We start from the raw sequence: 13,620 nt of genomic DNA, 5'->3' as shown, positions 1-13,620 counted from the left end.
GGCCTCTGGTGGATTTACACAAGAACAGCAAGCGTGAACAGCACTCGCGAGAGAAATTTGAGATCTCCAAAAGTGTACACAGCGACCTCTGGTGGATTTACGCATGAACAGCAGGCACTAACGGCACTAGCGAGAGAAATTTGAGATCTTAAGCGTACACAGCGGCCTCTGGTGCATTCGCGAAAACAAAAACTGCAAATAATATTGGCAATCTCCAGAGATGTACATAGGGGTACATTTTCAGAATGAGTCTGGGTTGACTTTCAAGCATGTGTAATGCTTGTTTATTTTGCCTCTTTTTTTTTAGATTTGAACTTGGCGCGGCTCTGTTCATCGGCTGGGCAGGATCTGTGCTGAGTATTCTAGGAGGATTAATCTTTTGTTTTTCCATGACGGAGGGATTCAGCATCAGGTTTGATTCTTCATTTGCATGTCAGTCAATCAATCAATCAATCAATCAATCAATCAATCAATCAATCAATCAATCAATCAATCAATCAATCAATCAATCATTTTGATGTTTGACAGGGAATACTCCTACAATGGTGCCACATCTGTCATATCAACAAGAACCAAGATCACAAAGACAAACAAAAGCACCAAGTCTCAAAAAGACCCCTCAGATCAGATGTTCTCTGGCAGACGGTTTGGCAGGAACGCATATGTCTGATTTCAACTTCCTGTGTAAAGCTGGAAACGATAACAAGTGAAGGTCAACACATTTACACTGTGTACAGTCAGCTATCAAACAAATCCTTGCATGGAGAGCCTTAGGTCATAGGGCAAATGGTGTTAATTATATTTACATACCGATGTGCCATTACAGTATGATCCCCTCTTGGGCCTGGAGCAATAAGCATGTTTGGCAACCAAACAATATTTGTATAACCCAAGGACTGGCTTTCAGTAAGTCCTATGTTCGGTATCAGAATGTGAAATACTGCTGATTTATCGGAGTTTGATGATGGACAAATTGTGATGGCAACGCACCTCTGAGCTCAGCTCCAAGAAAGAGTGCTCCTTGTGGGTTGTTCAAGGGCATTCGCAATAAGTACTTATTAAAAGTGATCCACAGATTTGTGTCTACTGATGACAAACAGGACGGGAGACTGGTGTTGAGCATTGATCCAAAGTCCCTTTAGAGGAAAGTCTGTTCACTTGGCACACCTCCGGGCAAGTCATCCAAGACTAAAACCCTGACCTGCACTAATTTAGTTGATAACCTGCTATTTACAGTTTGATTTGGCTACTGTGAATACACAAAATTGGCATGTCGCCTTTATGACCAGTTGATGGGGTAAAGCACTGGGAGAACAGAGACTGAACCCTGAACAAAGACTACAAGAAGACACTGTAGTCATATAGTCAAATAATATATAGAGAAATAAAATAACAGAAAATGTACTCTCAGTTTATTACAAGGTTATTAGCCCCTTTCACTCATACACACCTTTCCACAAAATTACCGGCAATTTTCCGCAAAGGTGTGTATGTGTGAACAGGCACTTTTTGAAAATACCGGTAAATTCGTTCTGGCTATTTTCCAGAAAGAGAAGTTGTAACATTACCGGCAATTTGCCGGAATGCTGCGCTGTGTGAATGCAGAAAGAAGATTGCCGGAAAGAGCGCGTGCACGTCTAGAACGTGCTGACGTGAGACGTCTGCTTTAGCCAATCAGAACAGTCAAACGCATTTACGTCCGCGCGGTTTATGAGAATAAAAGCCTTTAAATATTTTACCAGACATATTTAGCTGCTAGAAATTAGTCAGTTAACGTTTATATGTTTATCTTAATGCCAACCGTGTAATTAATTATTGATAAGATGCTTATGATAAGCCGTTGTTTGTTTACCTTCAAGCTTTGCGTGTGCCCTTGAAGCAGCCTGTGAGCGCCTGCACACAAATATCATGTACATCTCGACATGCGAAAGTGTTTCTCTATATGTTTTCATCGAAGTTGTTCACAATACTGATCCATCCACAGAGCTTGTGATGTAGTCAAATGTTTACAAATACAAGCGCAGCCGTTTAGAGCTCATTTCTGGTTAATGATGTCAGAATTTACCGGTATTTTGGAATGGATGTGTGAATGCTCTTTTCCGGAAAAATTCCGTAACGTCCTCGCCTGTGTGAACAGCGCTTTTTTAAATATACCGGTAAAGTCGTTCCGGAAATTTTCTATATATTTACCGGTATCACTGTGTGAAAGGGGCTATTGATAAAATTTACAACTTCACAAGTTTAAAAGTTATTGAAAGAAAGATCAAGGTACTGTAAAGCCATTTTAAACCATAAATATTCCAATAAAAATAAATAATCAAATAAAAATGTTAATCACGAAATATGAAAAACTGACATCTTTTACAGTGTGAATATGATTGTTTGTTTTACCCACAAACAATAATTTAAAGCATTAGTCAATGCTATCAAAAGAAAGCTCTCCAGGAAAGGTGAACTGCTGAGAGAGAGGACTGTTGCGCTCCAGCAACCATAGGAACACACTGTCTCCGCTCGGAAATTGAGTCGGAAACTCGCATGGGCCTGTGCAGCTGAAGTCTCTCTTCACCTCCTGATCAGTGGAAATTGGAGACGCGGAGCTCAGTCTTCAGAGCGTCTGCCAGAGTCCACTTCTCCCGTCACATTCCTCCTCACATATAGTGCTATTGAAGTATTTTATGACATAATAAAATATGTATTTGTGAACTTTGCTTGAGAATTTGGGAGTTTTTATTAAAGGGAAGGGATCCCTATTTACTCTCCCTCAAGTGGTTGTAAAACACAAAAGAGGATATTTTGTAGAATGCTGAAAAACTGTAACCATCAACTTACATGGTAGGAAAAACATACTATGTAAGTCAGTGGTTGGTTTTCAGCATTCTTCAAAATTCATTCATTCGCTTTCTTTTCGGTCCCTTTATTAATCAGGGGTCGCCACAGCGAAATTAACCGCCAACTTATCCAGCATATGTTTTATGCAGCGGATGCCCTTCCAGCTGCAACCCATCACTGGGAAACACTCATTCACACACATTCACTACAGACAATTTGCAATTGATAAAAAATGGACTAAGCCGAAGGAAAATTAACTAATAATGTTTTATTAATGTATAATGATGTTTTATTAATGTTTAATGTTATGGAAGCCCGTTCCCGCAAAATGAATAAACAAAAGGTCATTGCGACTTTTTAATCTCAGAATAGGGTATATGCCTGGCTAGTGTTTTTCCCATACAAATAAACTTCCGGTGACCTGTTATTGTGAATTTTTTCCAATTTATACGGTTCCTTTTACAGCCTAGTTGTTGTAATGTAATTAAAATACATTCAGTTAAATAAACTTAGGCATTCATTTAGTTGCTCAAGCGTAAAACGAGACAAAAAGCCGTTTGCTCGCACGCAACCGTAAGAATCGGCAGGCTAGCGCAGAAGCTCCATTGAATATACTGAAGTATATAAATGCTCTCATTATAAAGACATGGCGTGGAAACATTTAATTTAATGCGGTGCTTTTTGTACAATCTGAGACCCACTTTATAATGAATATCACTCAGCTAGTGGAGATCGCCGATTTGTAAAGAAAACAGACTTTATACATGCCAATTTTTGCATTGGCATACAGTTGAGCGGAAGCCAGGGCCGGAGTGGGACTCTTTTTCAGCCCTGGAGTTTCAAGCCTTAGACCGGCCACCTCAGTTCACCACTGACTATCTTAAAATAAGGTATTTCCAATTCAGTTTCTAATTACACTATCATGTCTTTTTTTTTTTTTTATTTTTAGAAAACAGCTGTTTTGGAACTTCAAATGTTCAACAACCCTTACAGTATTATATGTCTTAACAATAAAAATATAAAAAAAAAAACCTTCATAGACGAGGACCGAACCCTGGGTGACCGCGTCTTAACCTAACGTGCTAACCACTGTACCACAACAGCTATACGTTAAAAGGTGACTTATCTAGTTATATTATCATTATCATAACAAGAGCAGAGCTGCGGTAAAATAATAAATAAGAAGGCTGTGGTCAAGTAAATAAATAAATTATATTTAAAAAGTGTGACTGCTGAGAGCAACAGATTCTGGAGCTAGGGACACCGGCCCTCGCGGCCAAAAAACGGACCGGCCCACCGGGAATTCTCCCGGTCCTCCCGATTAGCCAATCCGGGCCAGGCGGAAGCGCTTAACCCTGGTTACTGGCAAATTCAAAGTCCTATTTAGCATGCTCCCTATTGTGTGATACAAACTCGTAATTCTGACTTTTTTTCACTCATTGTCAGATGTAAACTCCAAATTAGTTATTAAATTATCAGTTAAAAAGGAACGAGCTTTCATAACACTTTGAATGTAATCAACTTTTTTATTATCATTGTTTTATTTCATACAGCACATTTCCCTGCGATATAGTGAAATAAATATATCCAAAGTAGACAAAAATAAGTACATAAAAATAACAGAATGATAATTTGATTAATTTACTATAGATAACGCACACTAGCTACATATACATTAAACCCTAATTTTGGTCGGTTTAAAATAATAATACTTTTTCCAGTACATAAAACACTACTCATTCATTTTCCTTCAGCTTAGTCCATAATTTATCAGGAGTCACCACAGCGGAATGAACCCCCAACTATTCCAGCATATGTTAAACGCAGCGGATGCCTTCCAACCACAACCCAGAGGATATTTCGGTCATTTCTATAGGGTCATTTCCAACAAACAGACCAATGGCTTTCAAGAATCTAAAACTGACCACCAGAGGGCATCATGAGCCAGCTTTAGACTAAAAAGCAAGAACCATAATGATTGTTTTTTTTTAAAAGAATCATTTAAACAACAGCTGATGCTCTCCCAATAATGGTGTAAATAGACACTCCTGCCCTGGCTTCATCATGTCAAACCCTTAGTAAAACCGCGAATAAAGCACTGATCTTCTTTTTCTCAGAAGCTCTCTCACCTTGTCCAGGAGATGGAACAAGCAAGACCTTCAAAAGCTGATCAACATCAAACGCACACACACACACACACACACACACACACACACACACACACACACACACACACACACACACACACACACACACACCTAATAGCATTGTGTTAAGTAAGTCCTTTGAACACACATGCACACTCACACACACACACTTTCACAAAATTAATAATGTTATGACCCCTGAGGCTGTTTTCTGGGAAAATAAAGGCTCTTTATGAACTTATGAAACCCCTTGGGGAAAAGATGTGTGCTTAGTCATGTTCCTTACAGTTTACTTTCATGACAATTAAAAGAAAACTGCTACAGATTATAGACAAGTATTTCAAATAAAAAGGAGTGATAACTTACTGGAAGCTCTATGATTATTAACTAAAATGATCAATAAATTCTGTAATAAATGTATTCCTCATTGTTTCATTGTACTGGACCTGATCATTCATTCATTCATTTTCTTTTCGGCTTAGTGCCTTTACTAATCAGGGGTCGCCACAGTGGACTGAACCGCTAACTTATCCAGCGTATGTTTTACACAGCAGATTCCCCTCCAGCTGCAACCCATAACTGGCAAGCACCCATATACTTTTATTCACACAAATACACTATGGACAATTTAGCTTACCCAATTCACCTATAGCGCATGTCTTTGGACTGTGGGGGAAACTGGAGCACCCAGAGGAAACCCACGCCAACATGGGGAGAACATGCAAACTCAACACAGAAATGCCAACTGACCCAGTCGAGGCTCGAACCAGCAACCTTCTTGCTGTGAGGCAATTGTGCTACCCACGGCTCCACTGTGACACCCTAGACCTTATAAATATTTCAAAGTTTGCATTTAAAGGGCACCTAGGTTACCCCTTTTTTCAGATTTAATATAAGTCTTTTGCGTCTCTACAATGTGTATATAAAGTTTCAGATCAAAATACCCATCAGATTTTTCATTATACCTTTTACAAGATGCTGTTTTATACTGATTTCCAGCAAGGGGTGGTTTTGTCGTACTGCGCTTTTAAGACGAGTCTTTCCCGCCTACTATTTCTACATGCCTCCTCCCTCAGCTGCGTCCGACAACAGACAGACTTAAAGGAAGAAGGTCTCACGTAGCGTTTGTGAGATACTACAGTAAGAACTAACCTTTACTAATCAGTATTGTGAAGTTGCATTGATGAGTCACACACAATATCGTTACAAAGTTAACGCACGCGCACACACACACACACACCGCAGATGACACGCACGCAGGCAGGCAGACAGACAGAGTGCGCTTAGCTTAGTTAAGGCTAACCTCAAGTACTGTGTGGATATCTGTTATGCTAATGTACAAAATAAACCTGATTTGACTTCCACAAACCGGGATTGAAGCGTCTTCTTTTATAATTGTTCTGACACGCGGCTGTGCTGATGAAGTAAAGCTGAAGTAAAACGCTGTAATTAATTACACACATACTCTGTTTTAAAATACTTTAAACATGTGAAACTTACTCTTCTTAATCACATTTGATGATGATTGCTGATCCTAGCGAACAGAACAGACCTTTTATTCCCGGTTGCTTTGCGTATGTCTGCCTGGTCTTGTTGACATATACACATGACTACCGGAACATGTTAATGCGCGCAGCTGTCAATCAACTCGGTGGGTGGGGGATCGCACACCTACGTAATGGTGCGATCGATTTGAAAACAGCTCCAATTGGCCGACCCTTTTTTTGTAGTTAAATTGAAAAAAAAGGACTGGGTGTGTTCATATCACCCCAGTATGACGGTCTACACACTATACCAACACACAGATCTGTCCAAACAGCTTGAAAAGTAGATTTTTTACCATAGGTGCCCTTTAAATTATTTTTATAGACTCCAATTGTGGCGTGTTTGAGGGAACTGTCCCATTAATTTAATTGGTACTGAAATCTACTTATTTATTAGGGGTCGCAACAGCGGAATGAACCACCAACTATTCTGGCATATGTTTTACATAGCGGATGGCCTTCCAGCTGCAACCCAGAGGAAATATCAGTATGTCACTTCCAATGAACAGACCAATGGCTGGGCGATGCAGTGGTGCAGTAGGTAGTGCTGTCGCCTCCCAACAAGTAGATTGCTGGGTTGCTGGTTCGAACCTCGGCTCGGTTGGCGTTTCTGTGTGGAGTTTGCATGTGCAAAGTTTGAATCCGGATTCCACCACAGTCCAAAGACATGAAGTACAGGTGAATTGGGTAGGCTAAATTGTCTGTAGTGTAAAAAATTTACCATTAGAAGCTGGCTATATTCATACATTGTTGCCACACAACTGTGTTTAAAACCCCTTATAAAAGTGATTTTTTGCATAATAGGTCCCTTTAAAGTATATAATTCCCACAATAAGCACTCTTTTAAAGTGTACATCATCACAAGGGCCCTTTTAGCTTAAAAATAAATAAGATAATTTTAAATTAGACATATTAGTCAGCCCAGCATGCATGTAGTGTGATCCTCCCTGGGATGTTTATGTATGAAATCTGAGCTGAAAGCCAGGTAAGCAGTCATCGGACTTACCGAAACTTAAAAACAAGGCCCTGGGAATATGGAGAGTCATAGATTCACACGAGCGATCGGTGAGTTTCCTGACCGGTCCCAGGCAGAGCAGTCTCGCTTCATGGACCACGAACCAACATGTTGATGCTGCAAGAGAAAGAAACTTTAGTATATTTTAGATAAGTAGCAAAGTTTTGAAAAGAAAAAAAAGGGGAGAAGAAGAAATCTGGGTAAGGATGAACATTCGTACAATGCAGGTCTGGGGGTTTCTGTTGTCGGTGACGGGATGGATCTTTGTGTCCTGTTCAATGGCCATGGAAGCCTGGAAGGTCGCTCCTATTGGAGGGGTCGGTGGGAGCAACATCATATCGGTGGGCTGGCACTGGTCCAGTCTGTGGAGAGAATGCTTCACCGACTCTGCTTCCACAACCAGATGCTACGATTTCCCCGTGCTGTGGGCTGTCAAAGGTATAAACATTACTAGCGTTTGTTTTACAACCTCTAACTCTCTTGCATCAATGTTGATATTCAATAATTCAATATATCATCATATTAGCATTGTAGCATCACAAAGTGGCTGCAGATTGCACATCTGTCATGCAAATCTCCTGTTTAGCCATTCCAAAGAGGCTCTACTGGTCTGAGATCTGTGTTGATTTGAGCTTTGTGATATGGTGTTACCCTGTTAGTATAAACATGGTCAAAAACATACATGAAAACGCAGCTTGAAATTCATTTTACCCTCATAAGAAGAGAACACAAAAGAAGTTACTTAAGTTATTGGCAACTTTTCACTCCAGAAAAATCACAGAAAGAGCTGAGTGATATGACACGATGCATAAACGTGCTTTAAATATACAAATTCCAGCACTATCTCAAGGCAATTTGTAACTTTTTGACTTATTGTATGAAATCGTACACCTCATTTATACTATTTAGTATGGTTTGCTTATCCCCCAATGATTGTTGGATTTAGGGGTGGGGTTTGGTTCCACGCCTCTTTTTGAAAATTGTACAATTAAACTCAGTTAATTTGTACGAAATAAGCTGCGGTCACACTGGACTTTTCTCCCCATAGACTTCCATTCATACGCACACGAATGCGTCAGACTGTAAACGCAAGTTTGTGCGTTAAGTTTCGCAGTTTACTGCGTTGCAAAGTTCAAGCTTGGTGAACTCTGACCTGCGAAATCGCATCACTTGACTGCATGAGACCAATCAAGAATCAAAACATGACCTCTCTGGACAGAAATTTAAAACATGGACCAATCGCATGCTTTTTATAATGTCTAATCATCTTGTTTAATCCCGCCCATTGTTGCTGCGCTGTACAACAGAATTTCGCAAGCTTAAACTCCAGTGTGACTGCGGCCTTAACTACTAAACTGATAAAACAGAAAAAATGGTTACGTTTCCTCGTGAGATCAGGATGCATACTCAAATGTTCATGCATTTTTTTGCCTTGTTATAAACATGTGTCTTTTGCCTCATTACAAAGCAAATTTTACAATATCCATGTTAAACTTACAATAGATACATTTAAATAGACCTTATGCCTTTTTATGATGCCACTGAATTATTTCATAATGTTTATCCCGCAATTTGCATTAAATTTGATATTCAGAGATACACTTCTCAAGAAGTTGTCAGTTGTGTTAGTTGCCTTTCTGGCAAAAACCAGTTCTAACCAGTTCAGTTTGTATATATTTCCATAGTTGTTGTACTACCATAGCAACTATACAGTAAAAAGCATGTAATTTACTTTAAAAAGTGAGTAAACACATTGGGGTTGCCTTAAATCCAACAAATTCACATTACTTAGAAAAGTCAGTAAATCTGTTGTAACTCCCCAGCAGACACACAACATTATAAGACGTTATTATTAGATTAGGGTCACCAGTGTCTAAGTACAATTTTATTTTGATGTCCAATAACGAATGACATTGATATATTGTTGATTTAAGTTTGTGTTGGAAAGTGACTAAAATTCAATGTAGAGCCAACATCCTAATCCAACGTCATATTGTTGTCAAACACTGACGTTTATTCGTTAGGTATGGCAACTAAAATCTGACGTCTGATAGACGTCATAGTGGTAATGTCCACACAACGTCAAACTATAACATCAATAGATGCTGATATTTTGTTATTTTTAGGTTGTGTTGGAAAGTAACCAAAATGCAACGTCTGTCCAACGTTGGACATTGACATCGTTCTGACAATGGTCAATCAATCCGATTTTCATTTCCAAACAAAATGCAATATCCCACGAAATTGGAGTAGGGCCTAAAGCAGCAATCGGACGTCATGTTGACATCCTGCGCCTGCTGTGTTGGAACTTTTACGTTTATTTTTAAGTATGTAGTTTTTTTGCTCAATAGATTTAAGGCAATAGGTTTACTCACTTTCTTTTTAAAAGTCAACTAGTTTTACTCACTTTTTAGTGTATAAATACCACAAGAAAATTGTTCAAGTAATTTTCCCTGTAAATTTAAATAATTATCTGAATAAAAACATTTCATTATAGTTTTTTTTTATTAATATTTAGACTAATAATAAATCATTTTAAAGTATTTTTCTTATAGGTCATATATAGTCAGTTTTTTTTACCTCAATATTGTGCAGCCCAAAAAAGTAGATATACCAACAGACAGACAGACAGACAGACAGACAGACAGACAGAGAGACAGACAGACAGACAGACAGACAGACAGACAGACAGACAGACAGACAGATAGATAGATAGATAGATAGATAGATAGATAGATAGATAGATAGATAGATAGATAGATAGATAGATAGATAGATAGATAGAGGGACAGACGGACGGACAGACAGACAGACGGACGGACGGACGGACGGACGGACGGACGGACAGACAGACAGACAGACAGACAGACAGACAGACAGACAGACAGACAGATAGATAGATAGATAGATAGAAGGACAGACGGACGGACGGACGGACGGACGGACGGACGGACAGACAGACAGACAGACAGACAGACAGACAGATAGATAGATAGATAGATAGATGGATAGATGGATAGATAGATAGATAGATAGATAGATAGATAGATAGATAGATAGATAGATAGATAGATAGATAGATAGATAGATAGATAGACGGATGGTGTTTGAGGAATGTAGAGAAAGAGATTATAATATTAAAGTTTATCTAATAATAAGTGCTCTGGATCTTGACTGCCCAGGTTATCTTCAGATCGTGAGAGCTCTGCTGATGGCCGGCATGGGTGTCGGAGTTCTCGCTATTATCCTCAGCCTTGTAGGGATGGAGTGCACCTACATCGGAGGAAACGACAATGAGAAGAACCGATCTGTGCGTGCAGCAGGCATCTGTCACGTATCAGGCGGTAAAAGTCTTCACAATGTTATTTTAAGAGAGTTCAGTGTGTTTGTGTGTGTGTATTTGACTGACCGTGTTGTTGTCTCAGGTTTGCTGGCGTCCGCTGGTTATGCTGTTTATGCTGAGCGTATTTATACAGAGTATTACAACCCTACAATTGCTGGCTTGCAGTAAGTCCTACATGAAGTTTTACTATACACTCTCGGAAATAAAGGTATGCGAGCTGTCACTGGGATCAAGGTACTTTTTCAAAAGGTACAAATTTCTGCCTAAAAGGTTCATATTAATACCTCAAGAGTAAATATTAGTACCTAAAAAGTCCAAAAGTGTTCCTCTTAAAATTTGTAGGTACTAATATATACTTCTGAGGAACCAATATGGACCCTTTAAGTACAAATGTGTACCTTTTGAAAAGATACCACAGGAACAGCTCGCATACCTTTATTTCTGAAAGTGTACAATACAATATTGTCAATACAATTCTATCTTTTCATGAGATGTCAGGGTTTGTGAGGGGAAAAAGCAAGACAAGAGCAGTACCAGACTCCAAAACAAAAAATGTAATCTTAACAAAGGGTGTTCATGTTTTCAGATATGAATTGGGAGTTCCGTTGTTTCTTGGATGGTCGGGATGTGCTGTTCAGATCACTGGAGGGGCTTTCTTTCTAGTTTCAGTCTCCAGACTCTCATCTCAGACCTACATTCAGTAAGTGTTTAACTAATAATAATAATATACAGTTGAAGTTATTAGCCCCCTTTAAATTTTTTTCTTCTTTTTTAAATATTTCCCAAATGACGTTTAACAAAGCAAGGAAATTTTCACAGTATGTCTGATAATATTTTTTCTTCTGGGGAAAGTCTTATTTTTCTATTATTTTTATTTCGCCTAGAATAAAAGCAGTTATACATTTTTTAAACACCATTTTAGAGACAAAATTATTCGCCCCTTTAAGCTTTAAACCTTTAAATGTCACTTTAAGCTGTATAGAAGTGTCTTGAAAAAATCTAGTAAAATATTATTTACAGTCATCATGGCAAAGACAAAATAAACCAGTTATTAGAAATTAGTTATTAAAACGATCATTTTTAAAAATGTGTTGATTTTTTTTCTCTCTCCGTTAAACAGAAATTGGGGGAAAAATAAACAAGCAGTCTAATATATCAGGGGGGCTAATAATTCTGACTTCAACTGTATGTATTACATTATTAATGAATATTGCAAAGTTTGGGTGTGACAAGTTAGCTCAGTGATTAGCTGTCGCCTCACAGCAAGAAAGTCGCTGGTTCGAGTCCCGGCTGGGCCAGTTGGCATTTCTGTGTGGAGTTCGCATGTTCTCCCCGTGTTGGCGTGGTTTCCTCTGCCTGCTCCGGTTTCCCCTGCAATTCAAAGACATGCGGTATAGGTGAATTGAATAAACTAAATTGGCCGTAGTGTGTGAATGAAAGTGTATGTGTGTTTCCCTATAGTGGGTTGCAGCTGGAAGGGCATCCGCTGCGTAAAACATATGCTGGAATAGTTGGTGGTTCATTCCACTGTGGCGACCCCTAATAAATAAGGGAGTAACCTAAGGAAAATGAATGAATGAACTATTGCTTTTCATCGACTTTTTCTTATGTTTCATCCTCAGTGTGCCGACTCTCAGCGTTCCTGTTGTGGAGGCCAATGCTTTGCGTTCCTCTCGCACAAACATTTCCATCATCTCCGAACATTCCACAAACTCCAAAACGTCAGCGGTGTCCGCGCTCTCCTCGAAGTCTGAGATAACAGCCGTGTCCAAAGCCCCATCAAAGAAGTCTCGTGCCTCCAGAAGCGAACGACCCTCAAGACCTCGACGCTCCGATAAACCGCGAGACTCTGTCAGATCTGAAGTGTCAGAGTCTGTGAGCTTCTCGCGATCCTCAGGAACCAGCAGACAACATATCAACAATAAGGCGTCTTCAACATCCAGAGGTACCTCACGTCAGTTCATTAAGAGCTCTTACCTCTGAAATAACAGTGGATCTGGAAAAACAAAGGTTCTGGAAAACAGAAAGAGACGGACAGAATGGGTTGATAGATGACATCTAAAGCAAAGACTATACAATACACAAGACATATTACTTGTATAGTTTTGAATGGGAAAAGTGTAATGGTCAATATGGCGAATGAAGCCCCGTCTCCTAATACAGGAGCCAATCAGTGATCGCTATAGACTGACGATACTCTGGGGGAGGGGCTTAGACCAGACCAGTTTCTGCAGATTTTGTATAATTTGGAAGTTTAGAAATGAAACTTATGAGACGGTTGTTGTTTAATTTTATTGGTGATTTCCAATGTGACATTAAATCGTAAGCTTGGCGAGCAATTTTGGAGAATTTGATGTTTCCCCATTCAAGTTAAATGCCCGAGAGCCATTTTAAAGATGAGCGCCGAGTGAAAAAAACTTGCCTTAAGGGGACTTTGTCTTAAGTTATACAAAACTGTGATGTCTAGGCAAGGTAGGTGGCATTTTGGTTGTTCTGGCTGAAAGTCTCTTTACTTCTCAATAGCACTCAACTCTTTACGAGGTCTAGGACTGTATTTACACTGTATGATTCAAATAACCCAATTTCATCGGCGCAACAGCCTAGTGGTTAGTGTGCCAACATATAGCATGTCAGGGCATCCCGAGTTCGAATCCTGGCTCGAGGACATTTCCCTACCCTACCCTGCTCTCTCTCTCTCCAACTTCGCTTCCTCTCTCAAATACTGCCCTATCTAATAAAGGC

General features: G+C 39.4%; 2 protein-coding genes and 1 long non-coding RNA gene across 11 annotated transcripts in view; 2 read left to right on the top strand and 1 right to left on the bottom strand.

Moving 5' to 3' along the window:
* cldn10a (claudin 10a) overlaps positions 1 to 2,708 on the top strand; it is a 24,926-nt gene extending 22,218 nt beyond the window's left edge. For 2 of the 4 annotated variants that reach the window (XM_087255123.1, XM_087255122.1), the window contains 2 exons: positions 308 to 412; positions 529 to 2,708. In XM_087255123.1, the coding sequence (XP_087111249.1) occupies positions 308 to 412; positions 529 to 670 (247 nt within the window). In that variant the 3' untranslated portion in view covers positions 671 to 2,708. 4 annotated transcript variants of the gene reach the window in all.
* The window catches only part of LOC137490181 (uncharacterized), a 24,218-nt gene extending 14,391 nt beyond the window's left edge, over positions 1 to 9,827 (bottom strand). For 5 of the 6 annotated variants that reach the window (XR_015493200.1, XR_015493202.1, XR_015493201.1 and 2 more), the window contains exons 1-3: positions 8,753 to 9,827; positions 7,756 to 8,709; positions 7,527 to 7,652 (exon numbers count right to left, since the gene is read on the bottom strand). This is a non-coding gene — a long non-coding RNA (uncharacterized LOC137490181). Of the gene's footprint in view, positions 1 to 5,187; positions 7,222 to 7,526; positions 7,653 to 7,755; positions 8,710 to 8,752 lie in introns of those variants that run through there. The other variant, XR_015493204.1, reaches the window with a different exon arrangement.
* On the top strand, positions 7,481 to 13,620 carry cldn10e (claudin 10e). Its single transcript, XM_087256594.1, has 5 exons — positions 7,481 to 7,973; positions 10,718 to 10,879; positions 10,961 to 11,042; positions 11,465 to 11,578; positions 12,501 to 13,620. Exons 1-5 carry the CDS (start codon positions 7,742 to 7,744, stop codon positions 12,859 to 12,861), a joined length of 951 nt encoding a protein of 316 aa, XP_087112720.1. The 5' UTR covers positions 7,481 to 7,741; the 3' UTR covers positions 12,862 to 13,620.

Source organism: Danio rerio, chromosome 6 (assembly GCF_052040795.2).
Source record: "Danio rerio strain M-AB ecotype USA chromosome 6, GRCz13ab, whole genome shotgun sequence".
NCBI lineage: Eukaryota > Metazoa > Chordata > Actinopteri > Cypriniformes > Danionidae > Danio > Danio rerio.
Note: the sequence above shows the minus strand (reverse complement) of the source record. Positions and strands in the feature narration are given on the sequence as shown.

What these genes read in the sequence shown, in the direction of transcription:
- cldn10e (XM_087256594.1), top strand. Translation starts at nt 7,742, where the DNA reads ATGAACATTCGTACAATGCAGGTCTGGGGGTTTCTGTTGTCGGTGACG. An exon ending in CGTGCTGTGGGCTGTCAAAG is followed by an intron (nt 7,974 to 10,717) that starts GTATAAACATTA and finishes TTGACTGCCCAG; the next exon opens with GTTATCTTCAGATCGTGAGA. An exon ending in CATCTGTCACGTATCAGGCG is followed by an intron (nt 10,880 to 10,960) that starts GTAAAAGTCTTC and finishes TTGTTGTCTCAG; the next exon opens with GTTTGCTGGCGTCCGCTGGT.